Below are 22681 nucleotides of genomic sequence, written 5' to 3' on the forward strand. Positions count from 1 at the left end.
CCAGCCATCTCTTCTAATGTAAGTGTTAAAAAACCTAATATTATTGATATTTCTCTTGACAGTCAGCTGGTATGCAGCTACCGGTCCCTGGTAGCTGCCGGGTATTCAGCTAACACCCACTCTATGCCTGGAGATGAGTTGAGGAAGAGTCACGAGCATATTAAAATGGTCTAACTTCAACCACACATAACATACGTCTGGCAACAATACAGACGATACTTATGTTTCTTTAATTATACTTGGCACACGATCATTTCACTATGTTAAAACATGAACACTGATATTCACAAAATTCAGCTGAGTTAAACTGACTTTACATGACGGCGGGAAACAATCGTTCACATACCTGGAGATGCATTGAGAAAGAGTCACGAGCGTGTGAGTCTTCCTCGTGCATTAGTTTATATATGGGCATCTGGCAACTCGGGCTTGTGCAGGCATGCCAGAAGAGCTAATCTCACAAACGACAGAAATTCGATTCAACTCAGTCGCTGTACATTCAACTATGAAAATCAGTGTCATGGGTCAGGTGAATTTCTTATGTCTATTTTTATAATCTAATCAGCGATTGAACTTGCCAGGAAAAAGTGAAATGGGCATCAAATACACACGCTGTTAACGTCATTCTCACAACATCAGCGGGATTTCTAGACAAGGACCCTCTATGGGTATACGTTGAGATCTTGGAGATAAGAGTGTGACATATTCTTTTCAAGAGATTAGTGACTTTCTTAAATAGACAACTGACAATAATCAAACTAAAAATATCAGATTCTCTGGGGGTTGGGAATCAAAATAATCTAACTTCAGTAGCAATTGGAAACTCATGGTTATCCCCAAGGACGATATCACGGGATACCATTCGTACTGGTAGACTTGACACTCACTTGACAAGTGTTACTAACAATAAAGACAGTTGAAGCTTTCAACATCACTCACAAAGGATCTTCAATTATTTATCTGTAATCAGACATATCTAAATTGACTCAAAACAATGGTGTTCTCTCTCACATTCAAATTTACTTAATAGAGAGGCTGGTTTCAGGAAGTCAGAGAAAATGGACGGCACTTAAGCTAGGGAAAACGCGTTTTTTCCTAGGGATAACTCCCCAGTTATCCACATGTTTTGAGGGCGTTGAGCATAATATGAATCATCAGGTTTGAAACAGACCAGCCGTGCCATTGTGACCATGACGGGGAGAGGGAGGGAGGGGGAGCTGAGGTGATATGTTTGACAGTTGGCGCCGAAGGTCTAATGCGTATTTATTTTTCAGTCCTTAAGAGTGACTAAGTTTTTCTCTTAAAAATGCCACTGAAGTAACCTGGGAGAATATAATTTACATTGCTGGGATTCTTGTAAGATAATGATTAATTTGAATATAAACAAGCTATAATTTGCACTAAACATAAAAATTTTAGTACAGGTATTGTAGTCATTTAGTACTGTATACACTACAGGTTTGCACTTAGGTCATTTATTTCTTTTACGTTTCTTATAGTACGGTCTGTGCATGTAAATGAATAAAAATAAATTAAGAAATTTATGTAAATCTACCCAAAAATACAGTTGAAAAACTTGTACATTATTAAAATGTACTCAAATTTTTATCTCTTGTGCAAAATATATGATGTCTAGATTCAAATTATTCACTGTCTTGCAAGAATTCCAGCAATTCAAATTATATTCCCCTAACTTTAGTCTGTGATATTATATAAGATAAAAGCTTTAAGTCTAAAACCACCAAACCCTGGCTGGGAGGGTGGGGGGAGGGGGAGGTGACAGTGACATGTTTGACAGTTGGCGCCAGAGGTCTAGTGAAGTATTTATTTGTTTATTTATGTCCTTTAGATTGATTTTTTTGCTTATAAAATGTCACAGAAGTGACCGGAGAGAATATAATTTACATTGCTGGAATTCTTATATGATAGTGATTAATTTGAATATAAACATGCTGTAGTTTGCACTAGACAAAAATCTTAGTAATCATTTAGTAAATTATTTTGAGTACATGTACAGTACAGCTTTGCCCTTAGGACAGTGTGTGCATGTAAATGAGTTTCAATAAATGAATAGTTATATATATCGAGCCAAAAATATTAGTTGAAAAACTTTATGTAGACAGAGCTTGGATGGCAAAATTTTAGAATGACCAATAATTTTAACATAAAAAATGCAAAAATATTCGAGAACACAGCTTTCTTGATATTTACTCCACTGGAAACGAATGTAAACATAAAACCGATTACTGTATTGGCAGACTAGCCGATCAGTTGATCGGCTGATGCGCACAACAAAACTTGTTTCTCCTAAGGCTTGCGTTAATCAAAGTTTTGTTCGTTAATGGAACTGGAAATCCGTATGGGTGCTAATTCGTTAACCAAAATTTTGTTAATTCAACCGTTCGTTAATCGAGGGACCACTGTAGAGGTAAAAAAAATAATTGTCCTAAGGGCAAACACATAAAGGGAATATACATTCAACGTACATCCCCCCACCCGGTCCGCAAATGTTATTTGCGGATTTGGCGATTCACGGCCATTCGTTTTCATGAGATGTCTTGTTTAACCAATCCAACCATGTTATATGTGTTGATAATATCTTTTCATAGTAATATTTGTTAGAATTATGGAATTTTTCAGTCATAATTTTGTTTGAAGGCTGGAGCATCAGTGCTAGGAGGAGCACTTGGCCCAGACTGGCACACTGGACTGGAGCTAAAAGGTGACATCCATCGTAAAGTTACCATAGAGACTGAGGTGGAGATAAGAAAGATATTAGAACCAGTAGATGTCAGACAACCTGGAAAAACAATTACTACTCTAAATTCTGAGGAAGGTAAGAACAATTACTTATGTGGGTTTGATATTAATATTAAGGTGATCTCTAGAAATTGTGTAACTTCTAAAATTAATTAAACATTGAAATTAATGGGAATATTGTTGTTGCTTTGTTTGTCTGTGTTTTTAATTTTAAGTTTTCTGTAATCAAGAATTAAAAAGTCAGTGTCAAATAAATTTATTTAAATTTAAGGAAGCTTTTTTTTTATTGATTGATGGTGTACGTGTGCTACAACGTTTGTACTCAGAATTTTGAGATAACACATAGAGATATTCCTTTAAACAGTACTGTAGTCTTTTTGTATCATCATGTCAGCTGTGGATTAAGATTTACTGAATGTTGTAAAATAAATTTAGTATCAGAATCACACAGTATTAATGGATGTTCCATTGTATAGTACAGTTTATATTTATCCTTCTGGGTGAGAGGGAATGTCAAGGGTATATTCAAGATTAGTTAAAGGGGAGGTTTCCAAATTAGCACCTGGACTCCCTCCTGACTCACTAAATAAGTCAAACCCCATACACCCTCCACTACTCTGCCCATAGTGTTTCTAAAGGTGGCATGAAAATATCAGATAAATAAAATACAAGGGAAGAATGTACAAAAATAAAAAAAAAAGTATTTGCAGTAATAAAGTGCTGAAAGAGATCCCTAATGCTTTGCATGACCACTACCGTAATAAATGAGTATTGCCCAGACTTGTTTCCAGCAAGAAAATGTATAAATAATACAGTACATTATATGGAATGTCATTCACTAAAGGCGTGGTTTGTTGAATTACTCCTCAATGGTTTGTTAACAGAATGGGTTTATAAGGTCAACTTGTAATTTATTACCAGAGGTGATGAGATGATCTAAATTCCCACCCTCCTTTTAGTGTTACGAAATAGGAGCTCCAAGGCTCATCTTTAGCACATGTTTGATTATGTTTCTATGATCAGAAATTGATTTTTTTTTTTTTTTTTTTTTTTTTATTTATTTTTTTTTTTTTTTTTAGGAAACCATCTTTTTCTAATGTCTTTTTTGAATGGCAACATATGTATCATTTGGAAACTCCTTTTTAATTTATAATTTTCACCACTTGTCAGCTTACTAGTCACTCAGACAGTCAGCCTGTTCTTTGTGACAACATTCATTGTCCAGTGTTAGTACAAGAAGAGACCAGAGGACCCAGAGAAACCCTATGATGTTTGGTAAGGTCACACTGGATAACGTTCTTCTTGCATCTGACCCGGGGTTTGAACTCGGAAAACAGTGAGTAGGCAACTGTTGGCTCCAGATATGTGTTGGAAAGATAGCCATAGTTTGTATTTGAGCCTTTATGATTTTAATTTGATGTGGTGGAGATGCTGGAAATGGTTTGTTAGCATATACAGTATGTACAGTAGGTGCTCTGTTCACCTTTGATCATAAAACAAGATTACAGGATCAAACCTTAATTTTTACTAATTTAGAATTGCTTCATCTCAAGTTATGTGATGTAAGTAATCTACTGTATTCTTACTTTATTAGGAGAATGGCCTGTTTATGTGGAGTTGACAAATGGCAAAGTCTATGGCTGCGACTTCATTGTGTCGGCAATTGGTGTTACACCCAACACATCCAATTTTTTAAAAGGTTTGTTCTTTAAGCACTCAGTCTGTTGGTAATTTTTATTATCAACATGTTAACAGTATGCTGTTTGCAGAAGTAAGCAAATGACATTTGAATGGTTTCTGATAACTGCCACAGTGTGGTGGTGAGCTTGTATGTGTAGGCTAAGTGAGATGATCGCTAAGCCAACATAAACGTGAAATAATATTTCTAAACAAGGGATAATGAGGAATAATATCCGTAGAGATGGCACGTAATTGTGTAGCGGAGTCACCGACTCGTCACCCAGTAGCATAGAGAGCGGGTGAGGTTGAGCTGTGAGCTATGTTATTGTTCAAATCATATTTTTGGTAGATATACCGTACATTATTTTCTCCATTTTCTTTCACTTTGTTACATGCACACACAACCATTCATACATAATGTGGGTAATGGAGATATTATTGTACGTACATGGAAGAAGTAAAAAATTATCTGTAAAACCAAGTACATACACAGATACCAAGGTTAAAATAACAGCACAGTATAGTCAAATTTTCATTTTATAATTCATGTACAGTACTGTACTGTATTACCATGAATTTCAGGTAATAAATTCACTTTGGGAGAAGAAGGTGGATTCCTGGTTAATGAAAAGATGGAAACATCAGAAAAGAATGTGTATGCTGCAGGGGATGTTTGCACTCCTGGTTGGCAGCCGGCACAACATTGGTTTCAGGTAAGTTATGCTGATTGATTGATTGATTAATGTAATGTAAAATGTACCTTGATCGTTGTTTATGAACTGAAGACTTTATAAGGCAAGTTTATATGAGAGTAGAATGTGAAAAGTTTGTGGCTAAAATAGAATCCTTTAAAAGTGTGAAAAAAAATTAAGGGACAATATAGTAATGCATTAGTAAACACTTATAACTGATAGCAAAGGTGATCTTTCGTCCTGTACACTAATTTGCATATTTATACATCTGGAGAGTAGCTTTCATATCATAGAGGGTATTAGTTGTAGTCAGGAGGACTTTTCAAGAATGTTCTGGAGTCCAGGGGCCAGATTCATAAACGACTTACGGTCATTGTAAGTCCATACAATCAACCTTAACGCTGAACAGGTGATTCACTAACAGTTTACAGTGACTGTAACCCACCTTCTCATACAGCAAAAGTTATGGTGGCCACTGAGCACCCATAAGCTTACACAAGGCAGAAATAACTCCCATTTTCTTTATTATATAACCCGTCAAGACACACAGAGCTACCAGCCATACAGTACTTCAAGCGTCACTAGTAAGAGTGAACCTGTGACGATGTAACTAATGATTGCTTTAGCTCATGACCGTGAACTCCAGAGAGAAAGGGTGTTTAGCGATCCTTTGGACCCTCTACAAATTGCTGACCACCTACTGCTACGTAGGGATATACAGGAGGTCCCCGACTTACGAATGCCCACCAATACGAACAGGGTTAAACTTGAAATTTACAGTATTTTATTTACCTGAAATACTTTTTTTTTCTTTCATTGACTATGTATTTTGTCATTCTATTTCTTCTTTTCCCTTAAATTAAGTGAGGGATTTTAAACATTGTTCTATAAGCACAGTATGCTCATAGCATGTGTTCTAACTTATGTACAAATCCGACTTAAGAATGTCCTCAGGACTTACTTGCAATCGCCGATTGCCAATATCCTACAGTCATCGTAGCCTCTCGAGATATGGGGAGAGATACGATCAAAGTTACAATCAATTTAGTGAATCTGGGCCCAGGCAAAATACTAGGTACAGTACCAGTCTATTTTTAAGGCATTGCAGTTATAGGAATTGCCAGTGAATATTCCTCATAGATAAGTCAGGATGCTTAAGCACCATTCTATTATGCACTGTACTGTACTTGGGTGACTTCAAAATGTACAGTCATTGGCTGGTAGTGCTGTACTCCTGCTCAAACATGAAACCATTGTTTGAATAAGAAGTGCAACACTATTAGCCGATGACAATCTTCATTAGTAATCCAAGGATATTATAGGTGGTGCTCCTATAAGACAATAGTAGCAACTGTTCTACCTCACTTAAAGCTGAGAATATAATATAACTGTTAGGGAGGCAGGTACAGTATATATTATCATGAAAAAGATTACCTTTGGGTTAAAGTCACACATGAAATATACTTTGAAGATTAAAGCACTTTCTTCTTTGAAAAATTCTCCTTTCTTTCAGATGCGACTCTGGACACAGGCACGCCAAATGGGATCATATGCTGCAAAATGTATGTGGTCATCATTGGCTAAAGAAGAAATTTATATGGACTTCTGTTTTGAGCTGTTTTCTCATGCTACCAAATTTTTTGGCTACAAAGTCATTCTTCTGGGCCTCTTCAATGGACAACGACTCGAAGGGAAATATGAAATTCTTTTAAGGTATACGAAAGGTAAGTTGTTATTTTTTTATATAGTACTGTATATATAAAATTGTTGGAGAAAATTTGTGCTACTTTGATTTCCAAGAAAGCATGACATATACATTGACTTGATTTCAGAATAATATACAGTTCAGTACAATACAATATGGTATGTTATATTGAATAATGGCGACCTGTGGTGTAATGGTCAGTATGTTCGTCTCGCAAGCGAGTGGACCCTGGTTCGATCCTTGGACAGGTAAGTGGACCCGGGTTTGATCCTTGGGCAGGGTGAAACGATGGGCAAGTTTCTTTATGCCATTTGCCTGTCTACCCAGCAGTAATTGGGAACCTGGATGTTAATCAATTTGTGGATCGTATTCCTGGGTAATGGTTAGCCAGTGCAGTTGGCGAGTTGTCCGGTCTTCTCAGACTATTCCTTGACACTGGGTCATGCAACTTGTTATCTCAGGGTGTGGTTGTTGTGTTGGCAACAGCTTCTACACCTTAAACTAATTCACGCCTAGGTGGCCCTAGGGCCGACCATCCTCGTTACACGAGGGGCAACCATTATATATTCAATGTTTAAGTAGTACAGAAGTGATTCTTTTGTTTTTTTTATATTTGTAGTAGTAATAATAGGAGTGAGTGAAGAGCTATAAAAACTTCAGATAGAACATTTTAATTTAAACACATGTAACACCAAATAGAAAGTGTTGCAGCCATGAGAAGCATGAGGTAAAACAGAAACTTTTCTTGTATGACTGTTACAGTTTGAGTTGTGATTTAGGGTGGTCTTAAAAAGTGATATAGTAGAAGGAAGACCTAGGATTCTTTAATGTTTGCATTATTGTTGCTTATTGTTCTATCATGCATATAGCCTGTTGTATAACAATTTCAGTCACTGAATGTTGTATGGTTACATCCATAAATTTTCAATTACTTCACCTAAAACAATTATCAACATATCTGACCGGTATATTTTTTAGTACGGTATAAATATTCTCAAAATGCAGAATACAGTGCATCAGAAAATAACTTGGTCTCAAAATTATTATAAAAAAGATGTGTTTTCTGAGACGAAGCAAACATTGCATGCTAACAAGTAGTCAACTGCAATTTCTAAAATTAGTGTTGATTTTTCATTGTGATTCCATACATGCTGTGTACTAGTGTTGACCATTATACAGTAGGATTAGGGACCTCAAAAAGCCATCATTAAGTGATCGATTGTACAGTATATCAATAAAATGTGGGCAAAAATAGGTTCAGTTCCTGAGACCCTGAAGAGACCAAACAAGTTTTATATCTTGTTGCTATAATGATTAAATAATGTTTAAATAACTCAAATAACTTACAAAGACAAAAACAATAAATTTAAACATAAAATTATACAAAATAAATATTTACAGGCATTTTCATGTACCTTACATAATATGTATATACAGTACATTTAAGTTGCAAACCCCCCTGGTGCCACTAGTGAGTAGGAATAATTAATTTTATTTTAGTCATTCTGCCTATTTTTATTGAACTCTTATTGTGTGTATGCATGAGTACTATCTTATGAGAATATGCGAGCTCACAAGTTGCAAATTATAATGAAGTGTATCTTTCTGTACTGTACTTCAAAAAAGTATACTGTATTATGAATTTCACTGGTTGTTTCTCAGCAAGCAGAATCATTTAACAGTTAACCGCTTTCTTTATATAAATGTCATTGTTACACAAATTCATAATATACAATAATTTACATAGGGAAATTCATAAAAATAACTTGTAAACAAACATCGGAGGCCGCGACCATTGTAAAACTCATCTTAGCCAGCGCTTAGGGGTAAATGGTGTTAATTTTTTAACATCGTAAAACTGATTTATCGTATATAGGTCCATTGTATAACGGTTAACAACTGTATTGTAGTTTAATTATATCATAGTTTCACTGTAATAAAAAATTTAATTAAAATGCATTTGGCTATTTTTCAGGAATGGAATACATAAAGTGTGTGATGGTGGATGGGCGGATGCAAGGAGCGGTATTAATTGGGGAAACAAACATGGAGGAGACGTTTGAGAACCTTATTCTTAACCAGATGGATCTCTCTGTGTATGGAGAAGACCTGCTTAACCCTGATGTTGATATTGAGGATTACTTTGACTAATAAATTATACTGTATTTATTTTTTTTCTATTCTTAAGGTAGGGGAACTATTGCTTTATCATTTAACATTGAAATACAACAATGGTGGTTGCAAAGGAGAATGACAACTAGATGCAACTAATTTAGTAATCTTTATACATGAGATATGAAATGGTCTAAATTGGGTTTTCAATTTTTTTTTTACTACATTCCTGTTTACTTATTTGGTGCTACCCACATACCGGTACGTCTTGAATGGAATGTTTTTTATAGAAAATGCAAGAATGAAATTTTTTCTTTTGTAAAAAGAAATGTATATATTCCCTTTATGTGTTTCCCCTTAGGACATTTATTTCCTTTACCTGTATTGTATATACGGTATACAATCAGAAACAAATTTATAAAAAATGTGAGTCTACCCTCACATCTACTCCATGCACGGAGTAGACTTGAGGTAGACTCACATTTTTAATAAATTTGTTTCTGATTATTTGTGAGAGGATTTTCCCCTTATTTATTTTTTGTGTGTGTCTACACACACACACACACACACACATTTACAATACAGGTAAAGGTAAATTCTGTCTCTAGAACGAATGGCTCCCTGTCCTGGCCGCAAAAATGCTGGCAACTTTAAAACTACCCACAGACATTCTTGGGTACATTCAGTGTTACAAGAAAAAATAAATAAATGTGACCGGTCCACCTATATTGTTACCATAGTGCACAAGTACTGTAGTACCTAAGACTGCATCACACTATCTTGTGTCACAAGGGGATTCATTCTCGCACTAGCACTGCAGACATCAGAGGTCCTTGAAGAACTTAGGAGGGGTGAAGGCACAGTATGTGGAATCTATTAAATACCTCCACATTGCAAATTCTAACAGCTAACAAGTTATTTGAAACTCACCTCTTTTTTTTAATTTAATGGCAAAGCATTTCCAATAGGAAGATAATTACAAACTTATAGAAATAAGGTGAATGTATCTACCCAAGAAATACATACCACGTAGTACACTCCAGATTGAAAACCCGTTGTGTAAGTATTTCTATTTTCATTCCAAAGTCATTTCATATCTGCACAGAATTTAGTTTACAGCAAAATACAAGTCATAATTATGAGTAATAATAAGTGTTACTGTGCTTTACTCCATTTAATGTTTCAGAGTACTGTACATTAAGAAAAGATAATGTGCTTCTGAAAGTTTGTAAAATTAAGGTAACCATAAGTAAAAAGATGGGTCTTCAAAATCTTGAAAGAAACACACGGGATAACAAGCCAAATCAAGGTGCAACTAAATGCAACATAAGATTTAGATTTTTATTTCACCTCTTCGCACCCCTACAACACATCATCACACATTTTAGACTTAACAAGCATGAGTGATATACAATCTAAATAACACCAAAAACCTGTGGAATGGAACCTTCAAATCTGACAAGCAGAGAAATAAAACTAAACACTTGCTTGTTCATCCACACATCATACAGGTTTAATATCTTGTATCCTTTGTCAATCATAATATCATTCACTAGTAGGCAACTATACACACATTATCCAGGGTGACCAAATAAAATAAATGTTTACCAGGTCATCACAATCCACTGAGTAAAAGATAATGCTTTCAGTTTTGAAAAAACATCAAGTTCCGTAACTAAAGACTGTAAGTAGTATTCATTTGGACAAATGTTTGTATGGTAATAAAGGAAACTCAGGGTCAAAGACAACTTTACTCCTGAAGTTCAATTACAAAGGACTTTATTCCCGATGAAATGTCAGGAGTAAAGTTGTTTTTCTGACCCTGTTTCCTTTGTTACCTTACAACCCTACAGACTGTAGAATTCTCAGTATATTAATTATTTCCTTTAAAAATGAAATTAACATCAGTTCATTCAACATCACAGCTTTACTGAGAAGTCATTAATCTGCAATAATGAGCATAAACTAATCTGTTTAAGGACCACAAAAAAATTACTTTCAACAAAAGTAGGGCCGATGGTCACAACTGGACTTGTGCAGCTAGGATGGATGAACTTTCAACACCTTGTATCTTGAGCCAGCTCATGCATTTCTGAGGAGATTTAGAAATTGTAAAATTTTAATTCTAAACATATGCTTCTAACCATTAAGTCTGTGTGTCAATGACAATAAAGCCACCCTCATTTTAGTGTAACAATAAATATTACAAGTGTTCATACTCTAGTTTTAAGAGGCTTGATCTTGCCTTTTAATAAAACTAAAAATTCATAGAAAATGAAAAATTCCAGTAAAGGTTAATGAAATAGTGGCAGCTATATTACAAAACATGCTGTTAGTGGGAACTCTTATATCCAGGGTGTCATCCGCAAATAATCAAAGGCGTAAGGACATGCTGTATTTATTTCTCGCAAATGTTGTGATTCACAAGAAGCATCTGTAACACGCCCATTTAACTCGCATTTAAAGAACTAACAAATTCTAAATAGACAAAACTTGATGCATTTTATTATTTAAATATTTTATGCAATAATAGTTTCCTTATTTTGTTATTTAAGAAATACAGCAAACATTCAACAGACTTGGTGTGCATGAGTGTGTGGAAGCCAAACTTGGTGTAGTTTAATGGTAGGTCAGGGGTAACATGGACGGCCTGGGACCCAGGAAGCAGAAAAATCCTCAAAAACTGGTTGTCTTGGGTCCATATTAATAGTCGACATGCCTGATGGTGAGCCCAAACATTGGGAACCAGAAGCTTGTGCAGGGAAATTTTATTCATGAACGTGTTTCAGGCACTAAGATGGGTTGGGATCCTGATCCACTGAGTAGTGGTACCAACCTATGCAAATCAGCAGGATGACCCAATGTTGTCATAACTGAGGCATTGAGTACCCCAATAATTTTAAAAAATAGTAACCAACACTAAATAAATTAACTTCAAATGACCAAACGAACATAAACGTGTTAAGATGATATATTTATGGGATACTGTATAGTTATTATTATTCTCTGGTGTTTGTGAGGCTTATTTTGAAGGTTATATTTCACTGGGTGTTGGCCACACTGGGAAGGCCGGTGTTTGGTGTGTAGTGAGACTGCTGTCACATATAAACAAATGGCACTTGATTTAATGTTTCAGGATGTTAATATTATTACATTATTTTTTACTTCATTTCTGTTACCAATCCTTGATTGTTGTGCCCATTTGGTGCTACTTAAAAATAATTGATGAGGATTTGAATAATGTATAGCTGCTTCCTTTGTGATGAGGCTGACTTAGGTGTTGTTGCTTGCTATATGAATTTTACTTGGAACCCTAATCATCCTTTTCAATAATTCTTCCCAGAATCTTATATCCTGGCTGCATGTACTAGATATTCAGGGTACTACTGTATTAAAATTGATTTAATGAAATGATACTATACAAAAATTTGATTTAGAATGCTTGAAAATGCATTATTCTGGTGTCTAAAGTTCAAATTTCAGACTTACACTTTGAAGGTATGGCTCCAAATAAAACAAACCTGCCCTAACATAACAATAATTTTACTGAAAACTTTCCTAATGTTGCTCGTTAACCTGTGCACCTCTTCTAAACTACAGTATTAGCACGCTCATGATGAGCCAAGATTATTTATCAGTTGCAAATAACTGACAATCTTTGAATGTACAGGTATATGGAAACAAGGTTTTTTTTTATCACCAACAGACTCATTTCCTATCAGTTTTGAATATATTCTATCTATAAAAATGTATTTAAAAATTTGAAGGGTGAAAAAGATTTTATATTCATTGGGACTGCCATAGGGCAGGTACCCCCTCCTGATGAATTGCTTCAACAATCCCAATAGGAAACTCGATCCACCAGGAGTGCCTTTGGGCCTGTAGGCATTTCTGAATAACGACACACGATGGTGCTCCTGATCAGTTGGGTGGTGTAGTAACTGAATACGGCCCCTGGTCCCAAGAGTCCCAGATTTGAGGGTCTATACTTGAAGTAAAGCCTGTACAGTATACAAAAGATTTTAAGCAAATCACTTGATGCATTGTCAAGATACCAAATGCGCCCAAAGAATTCTAAAAAAATGTAAAACACTGTACCTGTAATTAGTTCCCCTAACCATCACATGGGAATAAAATCATGTACAAACAAGAAAAAGCACACTGTACAGTATGTTGCCAAGGCTTATTTGTTTTAAAATGAAGGAAATTAAGGTGCTGTCAATGTTATCTGGTTATGACCACAGCTATTTAATCTTTAAAAGGAAAAGTTCCCAAGATGAGGGAGGTGGAGGTGAATGGAAAGGGGGGGGGGTCTGCCAAGGCATATTAGTTTCAAATCTCAAACAGATCAGTTGAGATTGTTAAGAAATGAAAAATCTTTATGTGGTTCCAAAATGACTGCCAGGGTGCAACATCACTCCAAAACAATACAGTACACCAAGTAAGAAGAAAACACATGCATAGCACAGAAAGAGAATAAGCGGAGGCACTTTCAATATCTTGAAAGAAAGAAGATAAGGAAACACTACAGTTATAAGGCAACCACCCATTAAAGGATACAGTACTTAAATACTTGTTATTAGTGGAAAAAAAAATGCCTTTTAGCAGCAAGCAATATGTACCTTACACCAAACCCCTGAGTCCAAGTTAATTCTGCTGTGGCTGCGTAAACCTGTATGATTTATTGTAGTAGGGCCCATACACCATCTTCACCTCCTGCCTGAAAGGCACCCAGAGAAGAGGCTAACTATTACCCTTTTTGGAGAAATAAGAAAAGGGTGAAGCAGACACAGTAACCAATATAATAACAAGCATAACTGTAGGAAACATGACATCACAATTAAGGGCATACTAAAGACACCATACTTATTAGTAAAATAATGGAAGCCAAAAATGGCCCAACAATGTGGCTACAACACATAAAACAAATTAAATCGCACATATATGTACAGTATTTCAAGTCACTAAAGCACATATCATACAACTCAATGATAAAAAATCTGTGCACTCAAATACATGCATATTTGGTAATTCAACCTAACATTCTTGTTTAAAGGAGTTAAATTATCACTAAATTTACTAAACATACACAGTTATTTTGTGCTGTTTTATAAGACCCATTATTAAACCAGTCAACAAGCTAGTTCAATAATACTTTGGTTTCATACGAAACACGTCCATTGATGATGTTTTTTTAATCCCTTGATTGATTGTGAGAGAAGAGAGTACGTAATGCAGTACAGAGAAGGCCAGTTCCCTTGGTCCAGTTACACTTAAGCTTTTCACTGTGCATCACTCAATGCACTTTAAGCCTCCCTACTGTACGTATCTCAGGGTGTTCATAACATTAGAAGCACTCATGACCTTCACTGTTTCAAGTTCCTTCTTTTCACCATGAACTCCTGAAATCCAATACAGTATCAATGTCTGGGGATCTTATTTCCACCCTCTCTCTGCTTCAGTGCCATGGACTCCTGGGATTCTATAAACACTATCATATATTTTCATTAATACCCATCCATACTTACCTTGAACCTCAACTTCCAAAATCTTTCTTACTAATCCTTTACTGTACTTTGAGTTTTTCCTTTATATACATTACCTAAATCCCCCCCCTCCCTTTTATTATTTGTCACTGACTGGAATGATTCCCTAACCCTAAGTTATATACAGACCTGAAATCAACAAATTGATATAAAATCTGAAATTAGGGGGCAAATTCCCACAGAACTGAAGGGTTTTTGACAAAAGATAAGAGAGGAGCAAAATAGTTCCTTGTAAATATGCAATACAACAGAGTACAGTGAGGTCTCATTTTGCACGCGAATATCATACTGGTACATGTCCATGCAACAGAAATCCACAGAAGCGATGCCATTTAACATGTTAAAATCACTATACCATACTGGTCTCGCCAGACCTTTACTCTAGAACGACTTTGGGTAACAGGCACAAACTACTGTATATCCAGATGAGTGGTGCGGACAGCAGACAATATTTTCTCCTGGTATTTCCTTGCGGTTCTATGTTTACATTCGTTTCCAGTGGAGTAAATATCAAGAAAGTTGTATTCTTGAATATTTTTGCATTTTTTTATATTAAAATTACAGTATACAGTACAGTAGTCTCGGTTTACGCGGATTTTTTATATGCGGCACCTGTCCAGACACGCCAATTATTAGTTACGCGGTACATTCCTGAATTTACGCGGAAAGCGGCGCGGACAAGCTGCGCACTAGGTCGCTCTTACGTCACCGCTGACGTCAGATGACGTTTCGGACTATGATTGGGCCACACATCCTTACCACCCACACATCCCCTCCGCCGCGAGCTGTGATTGGTCTATTTAACCTTGCTTGCCCAGTCAACAAAACATTACCGAGTTCTTCACCCGCCACCCACCACAGCCAGCCCAAGTCAGTGATAGTGAGGATATGGAATTTGAGGGGTTTGACAAGGAGGCCCTGCTAGCCTCTGTGGTGGATAGTGATACAGGTGAGGGCCAATAATCTGCCCTCTGCCTTGGAACCAACCCCCCATCCCTGTGTGCCCAACCATCTCTTCTACTAACATTAGTGTTAAAAAACTTAATATTATTGATACTGAATTTTTCTTAAATATTAATTGTGTGTGCATACCATCATAAAATTAAGATGTTATTTTTACTACAACGTACGTATTGTCGGAAAAAGGGTAGTCTGGCGGTCGGCCCAGTCTCTATTTCAATTAATCCCATATGTTCTGTTATTTCGTTTACGCGTTTCGCATTATACGCGGACCTCCATGGGTTTAATTGACCGCGTAAAATGAGACTATACTGTATATTGGTCATTCTAAAATTTAGCCATCCAAGCACTGTCTACTGTACATAAAGTTTTTCAACTAATATTTTTGGCTCGATATATGTAACTATTAATTTATTTTTACTCATTTACATGCACACACTGTCCTAAGGGCAAAGCTGTATTGTACATGTACTCAAAATAATGTACAAAATGATTACTAAGTTTTTTGTCTAGTGCAAACTATAGCATGTTTATATTCAAATTAATCACTATCTTATAAAAATTCCAGCAATGTAAATTATATTCTCCCCGGTCACTTCTGTGACATTTTATAAGCAAAAAACAAAAATTCAATCTAAAGGACATAAATAAACAGATAAAGAGCGCTGGATGTAAAAAAAAAAAAACCTTTCCCTTTTTTGTCTCGTCGCTGGCAAATGGAGGGCGGTGCGTGATGATAGCTGCATTTATTACCGGGGTATGTTGTTATTTTAAGGTATGTTAGACAGGTTTATAATGCATTTTTATTATTTTAATATACAGTACCGGTAATCTTATTTTTAATCCAGTTTCCCAAACGTAAGTTTCAGTTTAAAATAATTAGTGGTAGGACCGTGTGAGTGGTTTACGATGTTCTCCATCACTACTCTTGACACGCTAAACCACAATATTTAAGAGGTAAGAATTTTATACCCGGTATTTAAGACGACCCATAATTTTGGACTGATTTTTTTAAGGTTCAAATTCCGTCTTATAAGCCGAGATATACGGTAGTGATTTAAGGGCGATTTAGGGGATTTTTAGGAGTGTTTCTGACTTTATGCATTTTTGGGCTTTACTTTGTATGTACTTTTTCTGTGAGTTGGAACCAATTACCCAATATCCCATTGAAATAATAGATTCAGTTAACAAACGACTCTGTGGAACCAATTGTGTTCGTTAATCGAGGAACCACTGTAATTAATAATAAATGAGGTCATACCTGCATATTAAGTGTAGGTCTTATTATATGACATAAAATTGTGTGTGATTAACTGAAGTGTATAATGGCAGGTTCAAGATCAGCTGTTGGCAACACTCCTACACTTCATATCTTTAATCACCCACAGTTTTCTGCTTTCTCATTCCATATTTTAAATTATGTAAAATAATGTCGAAGGGCTACAACGGTGTTCATTTATACTCAATTTTGTGGGTAGAATCAGCTGTTCAATAGCATCTGGCACAGTGTAACCATAGAAACTGATAGATGCATCGTCTCCTCACCACTTACACTACTCTCCCTCACCACCACCACTACCTCTATTATCACCACCTAAATCATAATTTCAGTGATGCAGAGATGGATTAGTGTCAACCATAGCAGAGCCGTACAATATCCACTGCCTCCCTCCCTTCCACCCACCTAAACACTGCGTCTCACTCGCTCATCAAACGACTGTCATTCATGATACAATATTGTTATTTGTTACTGGTATTCATTAATTAGTAAAGATACATTACTGGATAATTTGCATTTATTGCCTATACCCTTCGCATACAATACTGTACAGTATATATTTCACAGGTAAAAAATAATGTCATCAGAATTACATCTCCACACAGTATATACAATGGCCCCCTAGAGTGCTGTTTTGGATAGTGTTCTATTATTCATGAACGTATCTGGGCCATTACTGTATACCTGTATTACTTATGGTACGCATTTATGACGTCCAATAACTATAATGACTAAAATCGCTAAGTTAACGATATATGGCTTTCCAAATAAGCTTTAACTATGGTTACATGTTAACCAATCACGTAAGCGATAACCGCACATGCAATACCCGTGTAAAATTGAAACCCCACTGTACATTCTATTTTTCAATTAACTTTTGTCATCAAGAATTCATTAACACTGGCCCACCAGGGTCTTTATTCTTTAATGGCCCCAGACATGCCAGGTAACCTTTATAACCACAAACTGTATGGGGATTATATTGCAGCATAGTGAACAGTTCTCATGATAAGTGGTAAATTTACATGGTCTGAGAGTAATGTAAAAAAAGGATTAGAGTTAATTTTAAATAACAGGTATCATCAAGTGATTCTGCTACCATATCCCCTGAGGAGTGCTTCTCCTTTATTACTGATAGATATGTATATAAAATACAATGTCTAATTCTGATGTTTAATTAGAACCCATTTTCCCAATTACAGTATAATACTTAAATTTTCATCTTCACAAATTTTAACTTCATGACACACTGGACCCCCTTCTTTCATACTTTACACTAGACCTGCACTGATCTCGTGAATGAAAATTTTGGTAAAGAAAATGTTGGACGTCTGCTAATCGATAAAAAATTCTCAGGCCTGTATAAATATGATAAATTTTGGATATTTTATAAAGTAAGAACATTTCTAAAGTTACTTATTTTAAATATAATACTCACTCCTTCCTTTTAGCAGCTATGTTAGACAGCATGGAATTGCCGCAGAAGAAGGTGACTATGCCAACCATAAGTAAGTACCGCAATGTGCTAAACATATCTAGCTGCACCCAGAAGAGACAGAACAGTGCCAGAATGCCTGTAAAAAACAACCACAAAATTATTTTAATTTGTTTACATATAAGCTAAAGGGAAAATTTAATTGTAATAAAAAGGGAATTTTAATTGTAGATTGTGAAAATCTGAAAAATTTTCATACTGTTGTTTAATTAAGAACCAAGAAATGGTATTGGACAATATAGTATGTATACACTGAAAGTAGTGTGTGTGTGTGTGTAATAATAAATAATAATAATAATAATTAACGGTTTATTGAAAAAATTCTGCAGCGCGAAGGCTGAAAATATACATTGGACATAAATGACATTACATACATTGGTGGTTTAACAAAAGCCTTCATTAGAGAAAGGTGAAGGAACATACAGTGAACATACAGATTAATGTAGGTGTTGAACAGCAAACTCGTAGTGTAGTAACTCCCTCCCAGATGGTGTTAGGAGGAACTCACGTGGTGTAGTAGTTCCCTCAGATGTTGTTATGAGGGACCTGGCGTGGTGTGTGTGTGTGTGTGTGTGTGTGTGTGTGTGTGTGTGTGTGTGTGTGTGAGGAAAAAACAAGGTTGACTTGTGTAAAATAAGGACATGCAAAAATAAAATGTATGTTGGATTTGCTTAATATACAAGTTGTAATTAAGACTCACTGGATGACTACAGATCATAGTATGACCGGAGAAACTTTAATTTATGTAAGATTATCATTTGAAATACAAATCTCATGTTAGAAAAACCCTATTTAAGGGTAGTAGGTAGTTAGCAGCTATCAAACAGGGAGGTACTACTGCCTGGGAAGATATTGGAAGCATACTGTGTTGTCTAATGGTAGACCCTGCTGCCATATGGCATCACGAAAATTGTGACCAAGTCCCAGGTTGCTGATCTGACCTTCTGCCTCATTTACACACAATTGCAGGGTCTCAATTGTTTCTCTTACTTGGACAACACAACATGCATAATGTATATCGTTTCTCACTCTTGGTTTATTTTTTCGTTTTTGTATTTAGTTATGGTTATTATTATTGTTTTTATTAATTTGCTATTCATTTTATTAATTGTTGTAATAATAATAATAATAATAATAATAGATATTATTATTATGATTATTATTATATTTTCGCCCCCCAGGCCCTGATGTGGGTCAGTGACCTGTGCCCGGGTAGGCTAATCCCCGTAAAAAAGAAAAGAAAAAAAAGTGCTTCTCTACTTACGAACGAGTTACGTTACTGAGGCTTGTTTTTAAATCCAACTGTACTCCTGTAGATACCAAACATATAGTAAAAAATGAAAAGATAATGGATGTTTAGTACAGCTCTACCCTACAATACAGCCTTAAAACCTGGCTCACTCTTCTCCTCTTATGTAATGTTTGTTCTATCTGGAATGTTCTTCAAAATAATCCAGTCTCATCCACATTAAACACCTGTTCTGGCAGGTAACCCCCCTCAGTGATGATGATTGTATCTCTGAAAGTTTTAATCGAATGTTCTTAAGTAGAGGAACACCTGTTCAGTATTTCTAAACTATTACCTGCACTGTAAAATTTAAAACATATCAGACGATTTTCACCTCTCGGTTCCTATACCAACTATATTTTCGTGCAGTGCAAACATACCTGCAAGTCCGATGTGGAACACGACCGCTGTAACAGTTATAGGGAAGTTGGAGATGTTTACACCCAGCTTTACCCACTGAAAAGAAAAAAAAATAATAATAAATGAAATCTGGTTAAATAACTTTTATTGACTCTAAAATACTACAAACCCATCAAAATGGACTTCAAATTCCAGTACAGTAATTAAGATGACATTTTAATCAACTCTGCTGTGTTTAAAATGACATCAATGGTAACTAAAAACTTTGTACATACTGTAGTATGAATTTTTCTTCAGGATGACTGATAAACTTTGTTCATTAATGATTACAGTGAACCCTCAGAGATTCGGACCCTGTAAATTTGGATTTCGGGAGATTCGGACAATAAATTTGGGGGTTCTGGGCTAAGAAGCCTCCCCAAAACAGGGTGAAGGTAGTTTTAGGCTTAAAGTTTTTATCTTATAAAAAGTCACAGACTAAACTTTGCAGAATATGACTTGCATTGCTGGAATCCTTGTAAGATAGCGAATAATTTGAGTATAAACATCACATAGTTTGCACGAGATAAAATTTTTAGTCCTTTTGTGTAGTACATTTGAGCACTGTATAAAGTGAGTACAGTAATATGTTGCTCAAAATTATGACTTTTTCACAGGAAAAAGTCTGTATAACTTACCCCAGTGGTCAGGATAATATGTACTGTATCTTATTTTTTATATCACTATTTATCGTTTTTATATATTTAGTACATTCGCCGGAAGATTTGAACAATTGGCTTTTTCAGACAGGTGGTTCCCCCTTTTAGTCCGGATCTTTAAGGATTCACTGTGCTCGAGTTTATATCAACAGGGGGTCTTTGACTCCTCACTTTACAGTATGTTGTACCCAGTATACTGTATGCTGCAAACAGGAAGAAATTTTAATTGTATTGTACTGTATGTCATTTGCTGCTCATATACATTATCTGCATCATCCACTATTTTATGTTAAATGTGTGCACCTAAATATGACCATCTCAAATTCAGGTGCATTACAAGAGAACAGGCATCGCTGCACTGAGTAATAACCACACGTAGACACTAGACTGAATACAGCATGGTTGTGTTGTTGTGATGCGGGCAAGACCACGTGGTGCACTTCGCATTGCTTCACGACAATACCAATGATCATATTTTTACCAATTTTTAAATATTTTTTTTCCACTCCGGTGGTCTGGTAGTTGGGGTTTTATTGTATTGTATTAACAGGTGCTCCCCAACTTACGACGGGGTTAGGGACCCAAATCCAGGTCGTAAGTCGGAATGGTCGTAAGTCCGACATAGATTCAAAAATAAAAAAATAAAAAAAAATAAATAAAAAAAATAAAATCTACAATGAAATACAGTACAGTAAAAGTAATAAATAATGAGGAATGGATACAGTACAGTAAAATTAATAAATGGATACTGTGTGACTGAGCACTTACCTTTAATGTAGTCAGCTTAATGCACACGGGGCCCCCATAATTTTCTATTTACAGGTATACATGGAGACTATATTAATTGGATGAAGCAAAAGAGGAGACAGGGCTGGGTGGGTCATCAATGTTGCTTTCTTCAGACAGGTTTATGTACTGTGGAAACTTGCTGGTTGATGGTGTTGGATCATCTTGAGGGAGTGAAGAGGCAGCACTGGTGGGGCGTAAGGAGACAGCACTGGGGGACTTCGTACAATAGATGTCCAATTTAGACTGCACAGTTTGATTTTTCTTTTCATTATAAATTTCTCTAGCAAGCAAATGCATCTTGGATCATTCTGTCAACTTTGGCATAACGCTCATAATTTTGATCCATGCCATCAAATAGCTGCATTCCTTTATTAATTGTAGCAAATGCCTCTGCCATTTGCTTTACTGAAAACTTTTTGGGGGTGCAGGTCCTTCTATATTTAGACTGGCTTCTTCCTCTGCATCTTTGTGTGCTTCCAGTTCGATGAGATCTTCGTTACTGAGCTCTTCTGCTACACTTTCAACCAACTGTTCAACATCTTCATTATCAATTTCTAACTCAAGCTGTTTACCTAACGCCACTATCTTGTAACTAATATCCGAAATAACTTCATTTTCATTAAATCCTCTAAAACTGTTCACATATCTTTTCAGGATTTTCTTCCATATTCCATTCATGCAATGTTTTGTAACCTGATCCCATGCTGCACTTATGTTCTTTATACATGACAAAATGTTGTACTCCTTCCAAAACTCTCTGAGCGTTTTCTCACCTTCAGTAGCAGCAACAGCCTGAGCGAAGGTCGTACGTAAATAATATGCTTTAAATGCAGCAATAGCACCTTGCTCCATGGGTTGGATGACAGAGGTAGTGTTAGGTGGAATGTACACTACCTTAACATCAAGGTGCATGTCGTCCAGGTGTGGTGGGTGTTCCGGAGCATTATCCAAAATTAGCAAAATCTTGAATGGAATCCGTTGTTGCAGACAATACTCCTTGGCTCGAGGAATGAAACAATTCATGAACCAATCCTCAAACAGTACAAGGGTCATCCAGGCTTTCTTGTTACTGCGATAAAACTCTGACAGTGTGTGCTTGCTGACATCTTTAAAAGCCCTGGGGCTCTCTGAATGATAAATCATGAAGGGCTTTAGCTTGAAACCAGCAACATTCCCCCCCAACAGAAGTGAAATTCTGTCCTTGAATGCCTTGAATCCTGGCATTGCTTTCGCCTCTTTGTGGATGTATGTCCGCTCAGGCATGAGCTTCCACAATAATCCAGTCTCATCCACATTGAATATTTGCTCAGGCAAATA

The 22681-nt window shown here is 36.0% G+C and overlaps 2 protein-coding genes across 6 annotated transcripts in view; one reads left to right on the forward strand and one right to left on the reverse strand.

The window, feature by feature from the left end:
• The window catches only part of LOC121857887 (pyridine nucleotide-disulfide oxidoreductase domain-containing protein 1-like), a 21439-nt gene extending 12435 nt beyond the window's left edge, over positions 1-9004 (forward strand). For all 4 annotated transcript variants that reach the window (XM_042354126.1, XM_042354123.1, XM_042354124.1 and 1 more), the window contains exons 6-10: positions 2659-2836; positions 4355-4459; positions 5023-5153; positions 6646-6856; positions 8813-9004. In XM_042354126.1, the coding sequence (XP_042210060.1) occupies positions 2659-2836; positions 4355-4459; positions 5023-5153; positions 6646-6856; positions 8813-8988 (801 nt within the window). In that variant the 3' untranslated portion in view covers positions 8989-9004. The remainder of the gene's footprint in view (positions 1-2658; positions 2837-4354; positions 4460-5022; positions 5154-6645; positions 6857-8812) is intronic.
• A 1272-nt stretch (positions 9005-10276) lies between these two features.
• Positions 10277-22681, reverse strand: part of LOC121857890 (dolichyl-diphosphooligosaccharide--protein glycosyltransferase subunit 2-like) — a 35298-nt gene continuing 22893 nt past the window's right edge. Inside the window, exons 13-16 of one of the 2 annotated variants that reach the window (XM_042354128.1) lie at positions 19898-19973; positions 18173-18308; positions 13572-13669; positions 10277-11041 (exon numbers count right to left, since the gene is read on the reverse strand). In XM_042354128.1, coding sequence (XP_042210062.1) covers positions 13597-13669; positions 18173-18308; positions 19898-19973 — 285 coding nt within the window. In that variant the 3' untranslated portion in view covers positions 10277-11041; positions 13572-13596. The remainder of the gene's footprint in view (positions 11042-13571; positions 13670-18172; positions 18309-19897; positions 19974-22681) is intronic. The other variant, XM_042354129.1, reaches the window with a different exon arrangement.

This window comes from Homarus americanus, unplaced genomic scaffold, assembly GCF_018991925.1.
Source record: "Homarus americanus isolate GMGI-L3 unplaced genomic scaffold, GMGI_Hamer_2.0 scaffold6354, whole genome shotgun sequence".
Taxonomy (NCBI): Eukaryota; Metazoa; Arthropoda; class Malacostraca; order Decapoda; family Nephropidae; genus Homarus; species Homarus americanus.